At 34.1% G+C, this 13,387-nt stretch overlaps 1 protein-coding gene across 5 annotated transcripts in view; it reads left to right on the forward strand.

Moving 5' to 3' along the window:
- MIPOL1 (mirror-image polydactyly 1) overlaps window positions 1–13,387 on the forward strand; it is a 305,514-nt gene that overhangs the window by 264,896 nt on the left and 27,231 nt on the right. The window contains exon 13 of one of the 5 annotated variants that reach the window (XM_033428398.2): window positions 1,661–5,364. The exons of the other annotated variants lie outside the window; for them this stretch is intronic. Within the exon in view, the coding sequence (XP_033284289.1) occupies window positions 1,661–1,691 (31 nt within the window). The 3' untranslated portion in view covers window positions 1,692–5,364. Of the gene's footprint in view, window positions 1–1,660; window positions 5,365–13,387 lie in introns of those variants that run through there. 5 annotated transcript variants of the gene reach the window in all.

Below are 13,387 nucleotides of genomic sequence, written 5' to 3' on the forward strand. Positions count from 1 at the left end.
GATAAGAATTCCTATTATTTTAGGGAAATTATACGATGATCAAGTACACTTTAACTGAAACTTGACAGGCTGAAAAAAATACAACAGGAGTTCTTGTACCGCAGAGATATTCTAATGTGATTTTCACACATGTGTATGAAATGTAAGTTCCTTAGAGTGGTCATATGCTCTAACCAGTACCCTTTTCCTTGATTCTGTTCTTAGCTCCAGTTAAAAGCCTTCTTAACCGTTTAAACCTTGCTTCCAGGGTACTTCTGTGAAGATAGGAGAACTATCTTACCTGAGAATACTTTTAGAACTGATAAAAATGAGATATATAAAGTGATTTGAACTTCCTAGGAAAGGTAAAAATAACACTAACCACTAGTGTACTTTAGAATACTGCTGTTGTAGTAAAGGAAAAAAGGAAGCTATTGTAGAAATTAGATTTTTAGAAGTTTTCATCATTCCTGCCTGGATCTTGCTCAACCTCATTGATAACTCACTGGGAACATCCTCTTTTGCTTCCTCTATTCTTAAACACACAGATGAATGGATATAATGTATCTATCTGTTGATATAGAAAATGTCTGCATATTTATATAAATCAGGGTCTGAGTTTTTTTTAATGAATTGTCAGTATTCTTATCTAAAATCTGATGTACACTTCCTTACTAGATATAGGTTTTATTCCCAAAATATAATTGAAAAATCTAAATTGAACCCAAGAGCAAGTAGAAATATAAATTTTACTTGGATTCTAAGACTCCATGTTTGATTATTTCTCCCCATTATTCCATGTTTGACTGTATCCCCCCACTGAGGGATTTTTCCCAAATGCACATTTGGCCCTCTAAATATAGAATGAAAGAATCTTGTTTATTTCAGGGTAACTCTGTCTGCTAGTGAAATCATAAACAATGTCCACACATAAACTTCATTCTTGATCATTTACATTTAAAGAGAAAAAAATCATTCTATAGCAATATGAATGATTAAATCCATTCATATATAGCTTAAATCCATCTTATTTCTTTCTTATATTGTTATATATTCCTGAACAACTCAACAGAAACAGTTTTTTTCCTTCAGTTCTTAACCTAAGTATAAAGAAAAGAATAGTTTTGCTACTACAGATTATTACTTCATCAGGTGTTTCTATAGAAAGACTAATTAAAAGTGAAAACTAAAAATAGTAAATAGTATTTTGGAACTTTCTAAACTTAAGTAATTTTAATTTTTAAAATTGCTCTGGCATTTATAGCATACAAACTAATAGTTCTTGGAACATCATCATCATTTGACTTTTTCCTTCACAAATACAACAGTATCCTAAAAGCATAATGAAAGCATATGTTCTTTCTCTTTATGTTACCATTTGACAAGCTAAATAACGGTAAAAATAACATATAAACATATTTAAAATCTTGAAATATCTTCTTCCTTAATTTAAAATAATCTGCCTTCTGAACTATGTGTATTTCACATCAGTCTTCCAAGAAGTTCTCTTCTACTGACTATAGGGCCTAATCTTTCCCAGAATGATGGGAGTAGCACAGTTCAAGAACAAGAATGAATCTCTGTATAATCACACCACAATGTGAGGTGACCCTAAGACAGAGAACTGACCAGATACACATATGGGTTTTAAGAAGACTTTCTGATGCTCTTTTTAACACAGCTGTGAGAAGAATGTGGCTAAGGCCCAATAGTCATTCTTGAGTAGAGCTGGCAAAGGAAACCATGAGGAGAAGAGAATTTAACACATGGGTGTAAGAGAGTACGGCTTCATTGATGCGATCTGAGGAGAATGCCTAATGACTGAAAGAATCAAACTTGGCAATGAAAACACAAAGCTCTTTTCATCAATTCAAACACAGACTCTAAAGCTGCAGATGGTCACCTCCAGCCTTGTCTATTCAGTGTGAGGTTTTATAAAATGGCACTTTGGTGAATACTAATAGATCAAAACAAAGATTTAATAACGTAAAGATGTGGTGTTCATTTTTAAATGAGTATACAGGTCAGTGTCTCAGAAAAGGATAAAAAGAGTACCTTTTATATGTGGGTCTAAAGTCTTTTTGTTATTTTTCAACTTCAAAAATAAATGACAAACGTACAGATTGTGTTTTATGGAAAACAGTTTACATTATGAAAAAGAGACCAAAATCTGAGTTTATATTTACACTCATTGATTTCACAGGTTTTGTTTGAGGACTCTCAGTTTATAACATCTGTTAATGTTTTCATGAAGCTCACTTGATAGGACAAATATACGTTGCCATTCTCAAAGATGAATCAATCTAATTAAAAATTTAGGCCAAAATATTTTATAATTGGAATAGAATTTTTTTCTTGCCTTTTTTAGAAAATGCAAAGGCTCATTGTTTAGTACAAAGGAAGCCTTTGAGCTTCAATGCAGTCTTGAAATTACATTTTTGGTACTTTGCATTTGATTTTCTAAGATTTTATAAATTCATACTAATTGTATATATATTCAAAAGTAATTCATTATATTCAACTTGTTACTTATGCTTACATAACTGAATCTTACTTTAAATTAAAATATGGGGTATTTTTCCAGAATAAATTTTATTATTAGACTTGGATAGCACTTTATACTTTATAAAATTCTTGAGCTAAACCCAAATAAATTAAGCTTTATTTTCCAAAATAAGCTTAAAATATGAACATGACTTATTAATAGCTTTCATATTTCTACTATATGTGAAGTATAATGAATAAGTCTGTATTCCTAATACTTTAATAAGTGACACAAACATATAATAAAATACTAGAATTGATAGTTAAAAAGGAGACAACTTAGTATCTAATAGAAATACCAGTAAACTAACAGACCCTTGCCTGTCATTAACTGGGTGTGTACAAGTTATTAAACTGTGTTCCTTCTCCGTTTCCTCATCTAGAAGATGGAGCTGATAGACTTGCCCTATCTACTTCAAAGCATGACTGTGCAGATCAAACAAGGTGCAAGTGCATAAAAGTGCCTTGAAAAACATAATACACTCTATAAATGCAAGCCATTGACTGAAGAATATATTCTACTTGTAATATACATTTTAGATAAAAAGTTATAATTACCTCTTTGGAACCAGAAATAGTAAGTTAGAAAAATAATATTTTAGCCTCAGAGACATAATGTAAATGTCATGTAACTTTGGAAAAAGTGATTCTCCACATAGATCGTGGAAACTGGAAGTAAAGAGGATTCTGTGCATTCTCACACATTACAAGTGAGAATGCAAAATGGTAAAAATCCCTATGGAGGAGAATTTGATGGTATCTAACAAAATTACATTTATCCTTTGACTAAAGAAAATCACTTTTAGGAATCCCTCCTGAATATATACCTCCTGAATATGAAACAATGTAAGAATTACAGTATTACTTTAATAGCAAACGGAAACAACCCAAATAGCAGAGTAGCTGAATAAACTATGGCAAATATTCACATAGCGTGATATGATGCAACTTTAAAAAAAAAAGAAAAAAGTAAGGAAGATGTCTGTAAACTAATATTGATTGACATATCGCTAACTGAAAATAATCAACTATTTATAATATGCTATCTTTTATGTGAGAAATAAGAATAAAAGGAACAGGAAGCATAAACCAGAAACTAATGAAAATAGTTACCTTTGGAGATAGATGGGAAAGAGATCCAGGCATAGGATGGAAATGCAACTTTTCTAACTCTGCCTTTTTGTATAGTTTTGACTTTTGAACCATGTATATATTTTAAATATTCAGAAATTAAAATCAAATGAAAGGGGCTTCCCTGGTGGCGCAGTGGTTGAGAGTCCGCCTGCCGATGCAGGGGACGTGGGTTCGTGCCCCGGTCTGGGAGGATCCCACATGCCGCGAAGCGGCTGGGCCCGTGAGCCATGGCCGCTGAGCCTGCGCGTCCGGAGCCTGTGCTCCGCAACGAGAGAGGCCACAACAGTGAGAGGCCCGCGTACCGAAAAAAAAAAAAAAAATCAAATGAAAAAGATAAAAAAAGCAAACCCTGAAAGTGAATACAAATAGAAAGCAATGTACCTAACTATATCAGATTGGTTAGATTCTTATAGAGAGAAAATAATTAACTCAAATATCTTTTGACTGTCAGACTGAATATACATCATTAGTGGCATATATTCTAAGGACAAAAAGAAATGCAAAGTAATCTTAAACTTTGCTCAGTATATTCATACTTAGTTGTACTACTGATTATTAAAATTTTGAAACTATTTTCTATATATTGTTGGATTGAGGAAATATGTAAATAAATATTATTAGGAGCCAAGATTTTCACTGTAAAATAGATGACATTATAAAAAAGCAACTGTAATATTCAATTTGAATTGAAACTATCAATATGAATTCATGCTTTTAAAAATGTATATTTTTCCTTAGCTCTATTCATTGAAAAAGCCTTAGAAGGAAGGGATACACCTAACACCCAGATTTTAGTTTCTGAATACATTTCCTATTAAAGGGTACCAAAGCTCCTAGGTTTGGAGCATGGAAACTACGGTGAGTCTGGATTATCATTTTGTGCCAGAAAGGAAGAAAGTACTCAGAGACTAATAGAGTCATGTAGAAAGGGCACAGGAGCAGCTTGACAAAGTTGCCATAGACCAAATTTGGGATAATGTATGCTTCAAAAGAAGAACTGTATTTGACTATAGAATCCTTAATTGTTACATCTAGGGTTTATAAAGATACTTTAAAAAAAAAAGATGGAAGATGGAAAGGAGGAATCTCTTTTGTAAAGGAGAACAGCAGTTAACAAGTACAGATAGAATAATAGAATTAGAAAATCACCACCTTGTAACCCCCACTGTAATTAATTCAAGCAAAGACCATTCATCAGCCATGTAATGAGTTAAAAGAAGCTACTTTGGCACTAAAGTCAGTCAGTCTAGTTTGGGGAAACTTGCTTAGCATATACCAGAGAGTTCAGAGCTTAAAAATCAGAGAGGGCTTAGACATGGGGATTTAAGATGTCAGGTGCCTTCAAACAATATTTAGGGATTTATTATTAAAATTTACTTTAGAAATTTTTCTTACTCAAATATTCTGTGCTTATGTAAATGATAGAAGATAGACCTAAATCATTCAACCTTTTATCAAAATTCATCTTTTAAAGAAACCATAATGTAAAGAAGTTTTGCCTTAGAGATTTTATCAATATTAGACTAGGGTACTGATCCTTTATTTAAATTTTGATATTTTGTTTATCATGGTGTTTTTGTGTTAATTTTGATTTTTTTTTGAATATTGCATTTAAATATTTATCCTGATAATGAGACTTTTTACACCTCTTTAAATTGTTCATCTGAATTGAGTGCCCCATTCACCTACCCTAGATGTAGTGCTGAATACCCTCATTCAAAAGTAAGAACAGGGCTTCCCTGGTGGCGCAGTGGTTGAGAGTCCGCCTGCCGATGCAGGGGACACGGGTTCGTGCCCCAATCCAGGAGGATCCCACATGCGGCGGAGCGGCTGGGCCCGTGAGCCATGGCCGCTGAGCCTGCGCATCCGGAGCCTGTGCTCCGCAACGGGAGAGGCCACAACAGTGAGAGGCCCGCGTACCGCAAAAAAAAAAAAAAAAAAAGTAAGAACAACTTACTGAGTTATCCTAGTGTGTATGATTTATACTGAATGGTGTTTCATGTTCAGAAATATTAGTCATATAATGGAGCTGAACAACTGTGGTTCTTCCCACCCTATGGAAATTGACCAGGTTTTTAATTATATACTGTCCAGAAAATCTACCACTGTCTGAATTTCTGTTTCTTACTTTACAGTCATTACCTGCACCAGTTTTGTCAATTGTTGCTTTGTCTTTATTTCAATCATCTGAGTAGCTGGGTTATTGTATCTGTCTACAGTAGGATCATGATTGTATTCTAGACCCTAAGTGTTGATTTCAATTTGAGAATATATGGTATTTATGAATCAAAGATAAATCAGATGGAGAAAATTACTGTGATGATTCCAGCTTAATAAGTTGAATATTACTTTTACTTTGTAGGCCCCTGGCTTAGTCTAAAGTTTGAAGGTTCCTTGATATATTATCTCTACTAGTCTCCCAAAGGATGTTGCCAGTCTTTTGAATTAAACTTGAATAAGGTTGATTTGTATTCCCTGTTAATCAAAATTTGAAATGTTGACATTAGAAAATTTCATTCAGTGCTAATTATATATGACTTTTATGAAAGTTAGGAAGAAAAGAATCCTACATTTTAAAGTTTAGTATCAGCCTAAAGCCCTATGAAAACAATAGTGAGTAGCTTAATAAGCCATCTTAATAAGATACCTTAATAAAACTAACCAGTTATTCTAGCTTGCTGCATTTCACTTAGCAGTATAAAAATCAGTGACTTACTTCCTCCATCATTAATTGAAACTTTTCTGGGTTTAAAATGATCAAAAACCTCAGCAATGTTATAGCAACGTTTCCTAACCTTTCTTGACTCTTAATTCCCTTTAATAGTAATACATATTCTCTAGGCAGAGTTTTAAGTATCCTTCTTGCATTGGTGTAAGATAAGTTAATTTGCATTGATTGTTTTATAAGTTTTATTTTAAGTACAGTCTTTAGTATTCATATGTAACATCATATGTTTGAAATACATATAAGGAAGTATTAATAGATTAAAATTTAGTAATGTATTATGGCATTAAATAACTGCTTGTGAGATGATATTTGGAATTCTTAACATTTTACTTTTAAAATGAAATAATGGTGGTTTTTTAGCCTGCATTTGCTAGAATATTTCCATGAATAGCACATTATGAGTGTTTTTGGTGCTTACTCCAATGTATGTAAAACTAAATTTAATATTATTACTATTCCAGTGTTTTCTCTCTCTAACTTTGTTTTTTAAGTAACAGCTACTAAACAAGTAATATGAGTAGTCTGATAAAATGAACACAACATAGAGATCTGGTGAAGAGAATCTTGAGGTGAATTTACGGATTTATTTTGATGCTCCTCATTTGTAATTGAAATTCAATCTACTTTCTGCTTCCTCTGAGTATTTCAGTGGTCCGTTAGAGGTAGAAATTAAACAATTTACAGCTAAAAAGAAAAAAAAGATGCTCAAAACAACGTGTTGACCAGCTATGTTCAGCTATATGATAAATCAACTGAGGGACTGAGTCACGAACATGCTGTGCTAATCTTTGCTGAACCTTCATTTTGCTCATTCATGTGCACTCAGAAGACCTCAAGTAGTCCATTTTAAAAGGCTATATAAATTAATTTAATTAAAGGCAAAAATATTTAATAATAATTTTTGCTTTGGCTTCAAAAATAGAACTCAGAACACTACTCATTAGCAACATTATCACCTTCAGCTACATGATCTGTGAATTTTTAAAGTGCAAAATTTTAAAAATGATCCCTTAGAGAATTTCATTACAAGTTTTACACACCCACTTTACTCTTTCATCAATTTAAACACATTTTTATATTGTTTAAAAAAATTTATTTCCTCAAAAGCATATTTTAAAATACTTTCATCATTTATTAAACAGCCCCCCCCAACAAGTACATATTAAAGTTGATAAATTATCTGAATTAGTTAAATTAGGATGTAAGTTATTGAAAGGAATCATTTGCTGGAAAATGTATGTATTACAGCATATTAGATAAATGTTAATGGTTTTTAGAAGCAACCTAAGTGTCCATCGACAGATGAATGGATAAAGAAGATGTGGCACATATACACAATGGAATATTACTCAGCCATAAAAGGAAACGAAATTATTTGTAGTGAGATGGATGGACCTAGAATCTGTCATACAGTCAGAAAGAGAAAAACAAATACCATATGCTAACCCATATATATGGAATCTAAAAAAAAAATGTTTCTCATGAACCTAGGGGCAGGACAGGAATAAAGACGCAGACGTAGAGAATGGACATGAAGACACAGGGAGGGGGAAGGGTAAACTGGGACGAAGTGAGAGAGTAGCATTGGCATATACACACAACCAAATGTAAAATAGATAGCTAGTGGGAAGCAGCTGCATCGCACAGGGCCATCAGCTGGGTACTTTGTGACCACCTAGAGGGGTAGGATAAGGAGGGTGGGAAGGAGACGCAAGACGGAGGGTATATGGGTATATACGTATGCATATAGCTGATTCACTTCGTTATACAGCAGAAACTAACACAACATTGTAAAGCAATTATACTCCAAAAAAGATGTTAAATAAATAAACAAATAAATGTTAATGGTTTCTTTACATATCTTCAAATAAAAAAATATTTTTTAAAAAAGGAAATTTAAGGGCTTCCCTGGTGGCGCAGTGGTTGGAAGTCCGCCTGCCGATGCAGGGGACACGGGTTCGTGCCCCGGTCCGGGAAGATCCCGCATGCCGCGGAGCGGCTGGGCCCGTGAGCCATGGCCACTGAGCCTGCGCGCGTCAGGAGCCTGTGCTCCGCAACGGGAGAGGCCACAACAGTGAGAGGCCCGCGTACTGAAAAAAAAAAAAGAAAAGAAAGAAATTTAATAGTTTATTATAGAATAATTGACTATAGGCTTTAAGATGCTTAATAAATATTCTTTTCATTATGAGCAAAGTGTACAACTCTAAGACCTGATTTTCTTTATTAGGGGACTTACTAAATATTAGTCTTTACTAGTCCACTTTTATGTATTTATCATTTATGCCAACACTCTGATTTTGCTCTAAAGTATTCTGCAACTTGCTATTATATGATACTAGCCCCAGAGCTAACTTTTTCGGTCTACTGAGTATGCTTAGTATATTCTATAACTAATAAATCAATAAAATCCTGTAATGTACAAACTCCTATCTCTATGAAGCAATAGTAAGCAAACTATAAGTGAATGCATGAGTCCAAAAAAGGTATGTTTTGATTATACTGACTCTGAGAACATTTGACTTTAACAGTATACATCATTTATTGTGTGGTATAAATTGGTTGTAGTACTGTTCATAACTTTTGAATAGTAGATCCAGTGAATACTAAAACAATAAAAATGTTTATATCATGGGAATACATTTTAAGTAATTATTCTGAAGAGCTACATGTTAGTGGTATCTTTGAGCAAATTAATAAATCATATTTCTTGCTTAGGGAGTGAAACTGGAACGTGCTAATAAAATTTTTATCTTTAGTCATTGAATTTTATATTGGTTTCATACATTTTCTATATCATACTATAATAGCAGCAAAAATGCATTAAAAACTTTCAAATACATTTAAGTAACAATTTAACACAATAAACTCTACATTGATTAAGTAAATGTGTTTAGAAGATAATAAAATGAATGCATCAAAGAAGTTCCTTTACAATCATGTTTTGCTCATTTAAAAATAATTCCTGCTTAATGTAATGTTTCATTTCTTGTTAAAATTTTGCCAAGTCTTAAATAGCTAACCTATCTGGTCCCCTAATTCTTTAATGAAACTATACTTTCATGATAAAACATAGCTTTGATACTCTTTTCCTGATAGATTTTGTCACTTTTGGAAATAACTGTTTTGACAACTAGAAAGTGGCTGTTTATATTTATAATTGGTTGTTGTAGATGTCCTAATTAGTTATTGTAAAGTGAAAAAGTAAGTATAAATCATTACAGTTGGGTTGATTCAGGAAGTAAATAGCCATGCCAATATAAATATTAGAATTTTTTCAGATCTCAAAAATGAATGTATTTCATTCTAAATAAAAAAGATGAAAGAGAAAGTTTCTTAATGGATGAAAGTCCATAATTTAAATATTTTACCAATTATAATAAGCAGGATCTTGAACAATTGTATTCATGACTTTATCCAACAAATATTTTTAAAACATGTACAGTGTCAGGCACAGGTGAACAAAATCAAACTCTACCTTGATTTCATGAAGCAAACCTTCGTTCAGGAGAGATAAGTATTAAATATTCATACAAATAAGTATGTAACTACCATTTGTGATTAACGTGATGAGGGAAAATTCTCCACAAACTGTAAGAGAATATAACAGATCTAATTCAGATTTGTGTTAAAGGGATAAGGTTTTTACTAAGCTGTGGCCAGAAGTATAAATAGGAATTAGCCAGGGGAAAAACACCTTTCATGTGGAAACCACAGCAAAGAACTTGGCACATGGGAGAAACTGAAGGAAGATCTTTTTGGCCAGAGGGCAGCTTGGAACAAAAAAGGAGGATGCAGTAGTATGCAGAGTCAGATCTTGAAGAACATTGTAACCCTTGTCAAGGTTTCTCTCTGTTAGTTTCCTTTTTTTAGCTTAAGCAGTGGAAGTTGTTGATAGATTTTAATGAGGGTACATGTTCTGATTTGCATTTTTAAAAGATTAGCCCTGAATGCTCTGTGGAGGATAGATTGGAATGAGATAAGAATAGAAGTAGAGAGACTCACTAGGAAGGAATAGTAGTCGTGAGAAATCGTGATGACTTGGACCAGGGGAGTATCATTGGAGATAGAGAGGAGTGGGACTTGAGATGTACATGGATGGCATCCAAGCAGTAAACTGCCTGAATAGGATGCGGGGTGTTAAGGGGAGCTCCCAAATTTTTGTCTTGAGCAACCTGATAGATGGAAATACCATTTATTGAGACTGAGAAAACTAGAGGAAGAACAGATGTGAAATGGAAGAACATTTTTAACGAGTTTAATTTGAGTAGTACGCAAGACATCCAAATAGCTATCCTTCTTGGTGTCTTAGTTTCTCAAGGAAGGGGCTTACATTTATAACAAATAAACCTTCAGAATTGTTAACAGGTCCTTTAAGAAAATACTTGAGATTTATGTCACTTATATTTAAAGTGATCACTTATATTTAGAGCTTAAAATTCTAATGAAAAGAGGATATCCTGCAGTTCTCTTGCATGATAACCTTACCATTAGGCTATATGAGGAGGCCATATAACATACTGTGATATAATTGATGTCTGCAATGCCAGGAGTAACCTATGAACACTATTTAGTTAGTATATCTTTCCATCCAATAGAACAGAACATTTTTATACAAAAGTTTTCATAGAACCATCTTGCCAAGAATCAGTTTAGGTTTTAAAACTATGTCATTCGTACATATGTGTCAATATTTTGTGACAGAATTCATCCTTGCTATGTATATTTCCTACTAATAATGAATTTGTATCATATTAAAAGATATAATGAATACATATCATACAAAAGATATAATGAATACATATCAACCAACTAAGTATATAATTTGAAACCATAATTTAGTTATATTTTGTTTCAGGACAAAAAATATACTTTTGAGGTTTATAGTAGCCTAGTTATCTTCTGCTCTATAACAAATTACTCCAAAACTTCACAGCTTAGAACTCTTACTATTTCACAGTTTCTTTGGATAAGGGATCTCAACTTAGCTGGGTCCTCTGGTTCCACGTGTCTCACAAGCCTGCAGTAATCTCAAGACCTGACTAGGAAGGATCTATTTTCTAGATGTCTCACATGGTTGTTGTCAGGATTCAGTTCTCACAGGCTGTTAGAGCAAAGCTTCTCAGTTCTTCTCACACTCAAGGCCTCAGGCCTTCTTTGGTTCCGTGCTATGTGGGTCTCTCCATGTAGCATCTCACAACATGGCAGGTGGCTTCACTGGAATGCAAGCAAGGAGAGAGAGAGAGAAAGCTAGCAGAATAGAAGTCACAGCCTTTTGTTGCCTAATCACAGAAGTGACATTCCATCATTTATGCCATGTTCTGTTCATTAGAAACAAGTCCTTGGGTCCAGTCCACACCGATGGGGAGGGGATTACACAATGGTGTGAATACCAGAAGGCAGGCATCATTGAGAGCTATATAAGAAGCTGCCTCCCACAAAGTTTTCAGAAGGTTAAGTTACTTTTATTGGGCCTTGGGTAGCTAAAAATTGATGGTCTGTAAGACATTCAGTTGATCATATTGCTTCAGGAGCAGTGATAGTTGTAAAATGCACAACTGCAATCTGACCTGAGGAAACCATCACAATCCTCTGAAAATCTACAAGATCCTATCTAGAAACCAAAGGTCATGGCAAGGTCAAAACTTCTACAGAAACCCCAACGCCTGAGCCAAAATTAAGTATTGGGTTAGCCAAGATATTCGTTCGGTTTTTCCCGTAAGATGGCTTAGTTTTCTTCAGTGTATTTCGAAACAGTTTTGTTAGATTGTATTGTTGACAGCTGTCATATCAGCGTGCATTTTTAAAAAAAATTATCAAAATTGGTGAATTTTTGTGTAGCCATTTTAATATTGAAGACTGAAGAAAAAAAGCAACATTTTCAGCATATTATGCTTTATTATTTCCAGAAAGGTAAAAACACAAATGAAATGCAGTAAAAGATTTGTGCAGTATATGGAGAAGGCGTTGTGACTGATAGAATGTGTCGAAAGTGGTTTGCGAAGTTTTGTGCTGGAGATTTCTCGCTGGATGATGCTCCACAGTTGGGTAGACCAGTTGAAGTTGATAGCGATCAAATCGAGACATTGAGAACAATCAATATATCACGCAGGAGATAGCCAACATACTCAAAATATCCAAATCAAGCATTGAAAATCATTTGCACTGGCTTGGTTATGTTAATCACTTTGATGTTTGGGTTCCACATAAGTTAAGTGAAAAAAACATTGATCATATTTCCGCATGCGATTCTCTATTTAAACGTAACAAAAATGTTCTGTCAGAAAGAGAAAAAAATATCGTATATTAATGCATATATAAGGAATCTAGAAAACTGATACTGATGAACCTATTTGCAGGGCAGGAAAAGAGACGCAGACGTAGAGAACGGACTTGTGGACACAGTGTGGGGGTGGGGGACGGGGAGGGTGGGACGAATTGAGAGAGTAGCATTGACATATATACACTATCATCTGTAAAATAGCTAGCTAGTGGGAAGCTGCTATATAGCACAGGGAGCTCAGCTCGGTGCTCTGTGATGACCTAGAGGGATGGGATGGGGGGAGGCTCAAGAGGGAGGGGATATATGTATACATAGAGCTGATTCACTTTGTTCTACAGCAGAAACTAACACATTGTAAAGCAATTATACTCCAATAAAAAATTTTTAAAATAGAAAAAATAGAAAAACTTGTGACAGGTGATGAAAAGTGGATACTGTACAATAATGTGGAACGGAAGAGATCGTGGGGCAAGCGAAATCAACCACCACCAACCACACCAAAAGCCGGTGTTCATCCAAAGAAGGTGATGTTGTGTCTGTGGTGGGATTGGAAGGGAATCCTCTATTATGAGCTCCTTCCAGAAAACCAAACGGTTAATTCCAGCAAGTACTGCTCCCAATTAGACCAACTGAAAGCAGCCCTCAATGAAAAGCGTCCGGAAGTAGTCAACAGAAAATGCATAATCTTCCATCACATTACCCCAAGACTGCATGTTTTTTTG

Source organism: Orcinus orca, chromosome 2 (genome assembly GCF_937001465.1).
Source record: "Orcinus orca chromosome 2, mOrcOrc1.1, whole genome shotgun sequence".
NCBI lineage: Eukaryota > Metazoa > Chordata > Mammalia > Artiodactyla > Delphinidae > Orcinus > Orcinus orca.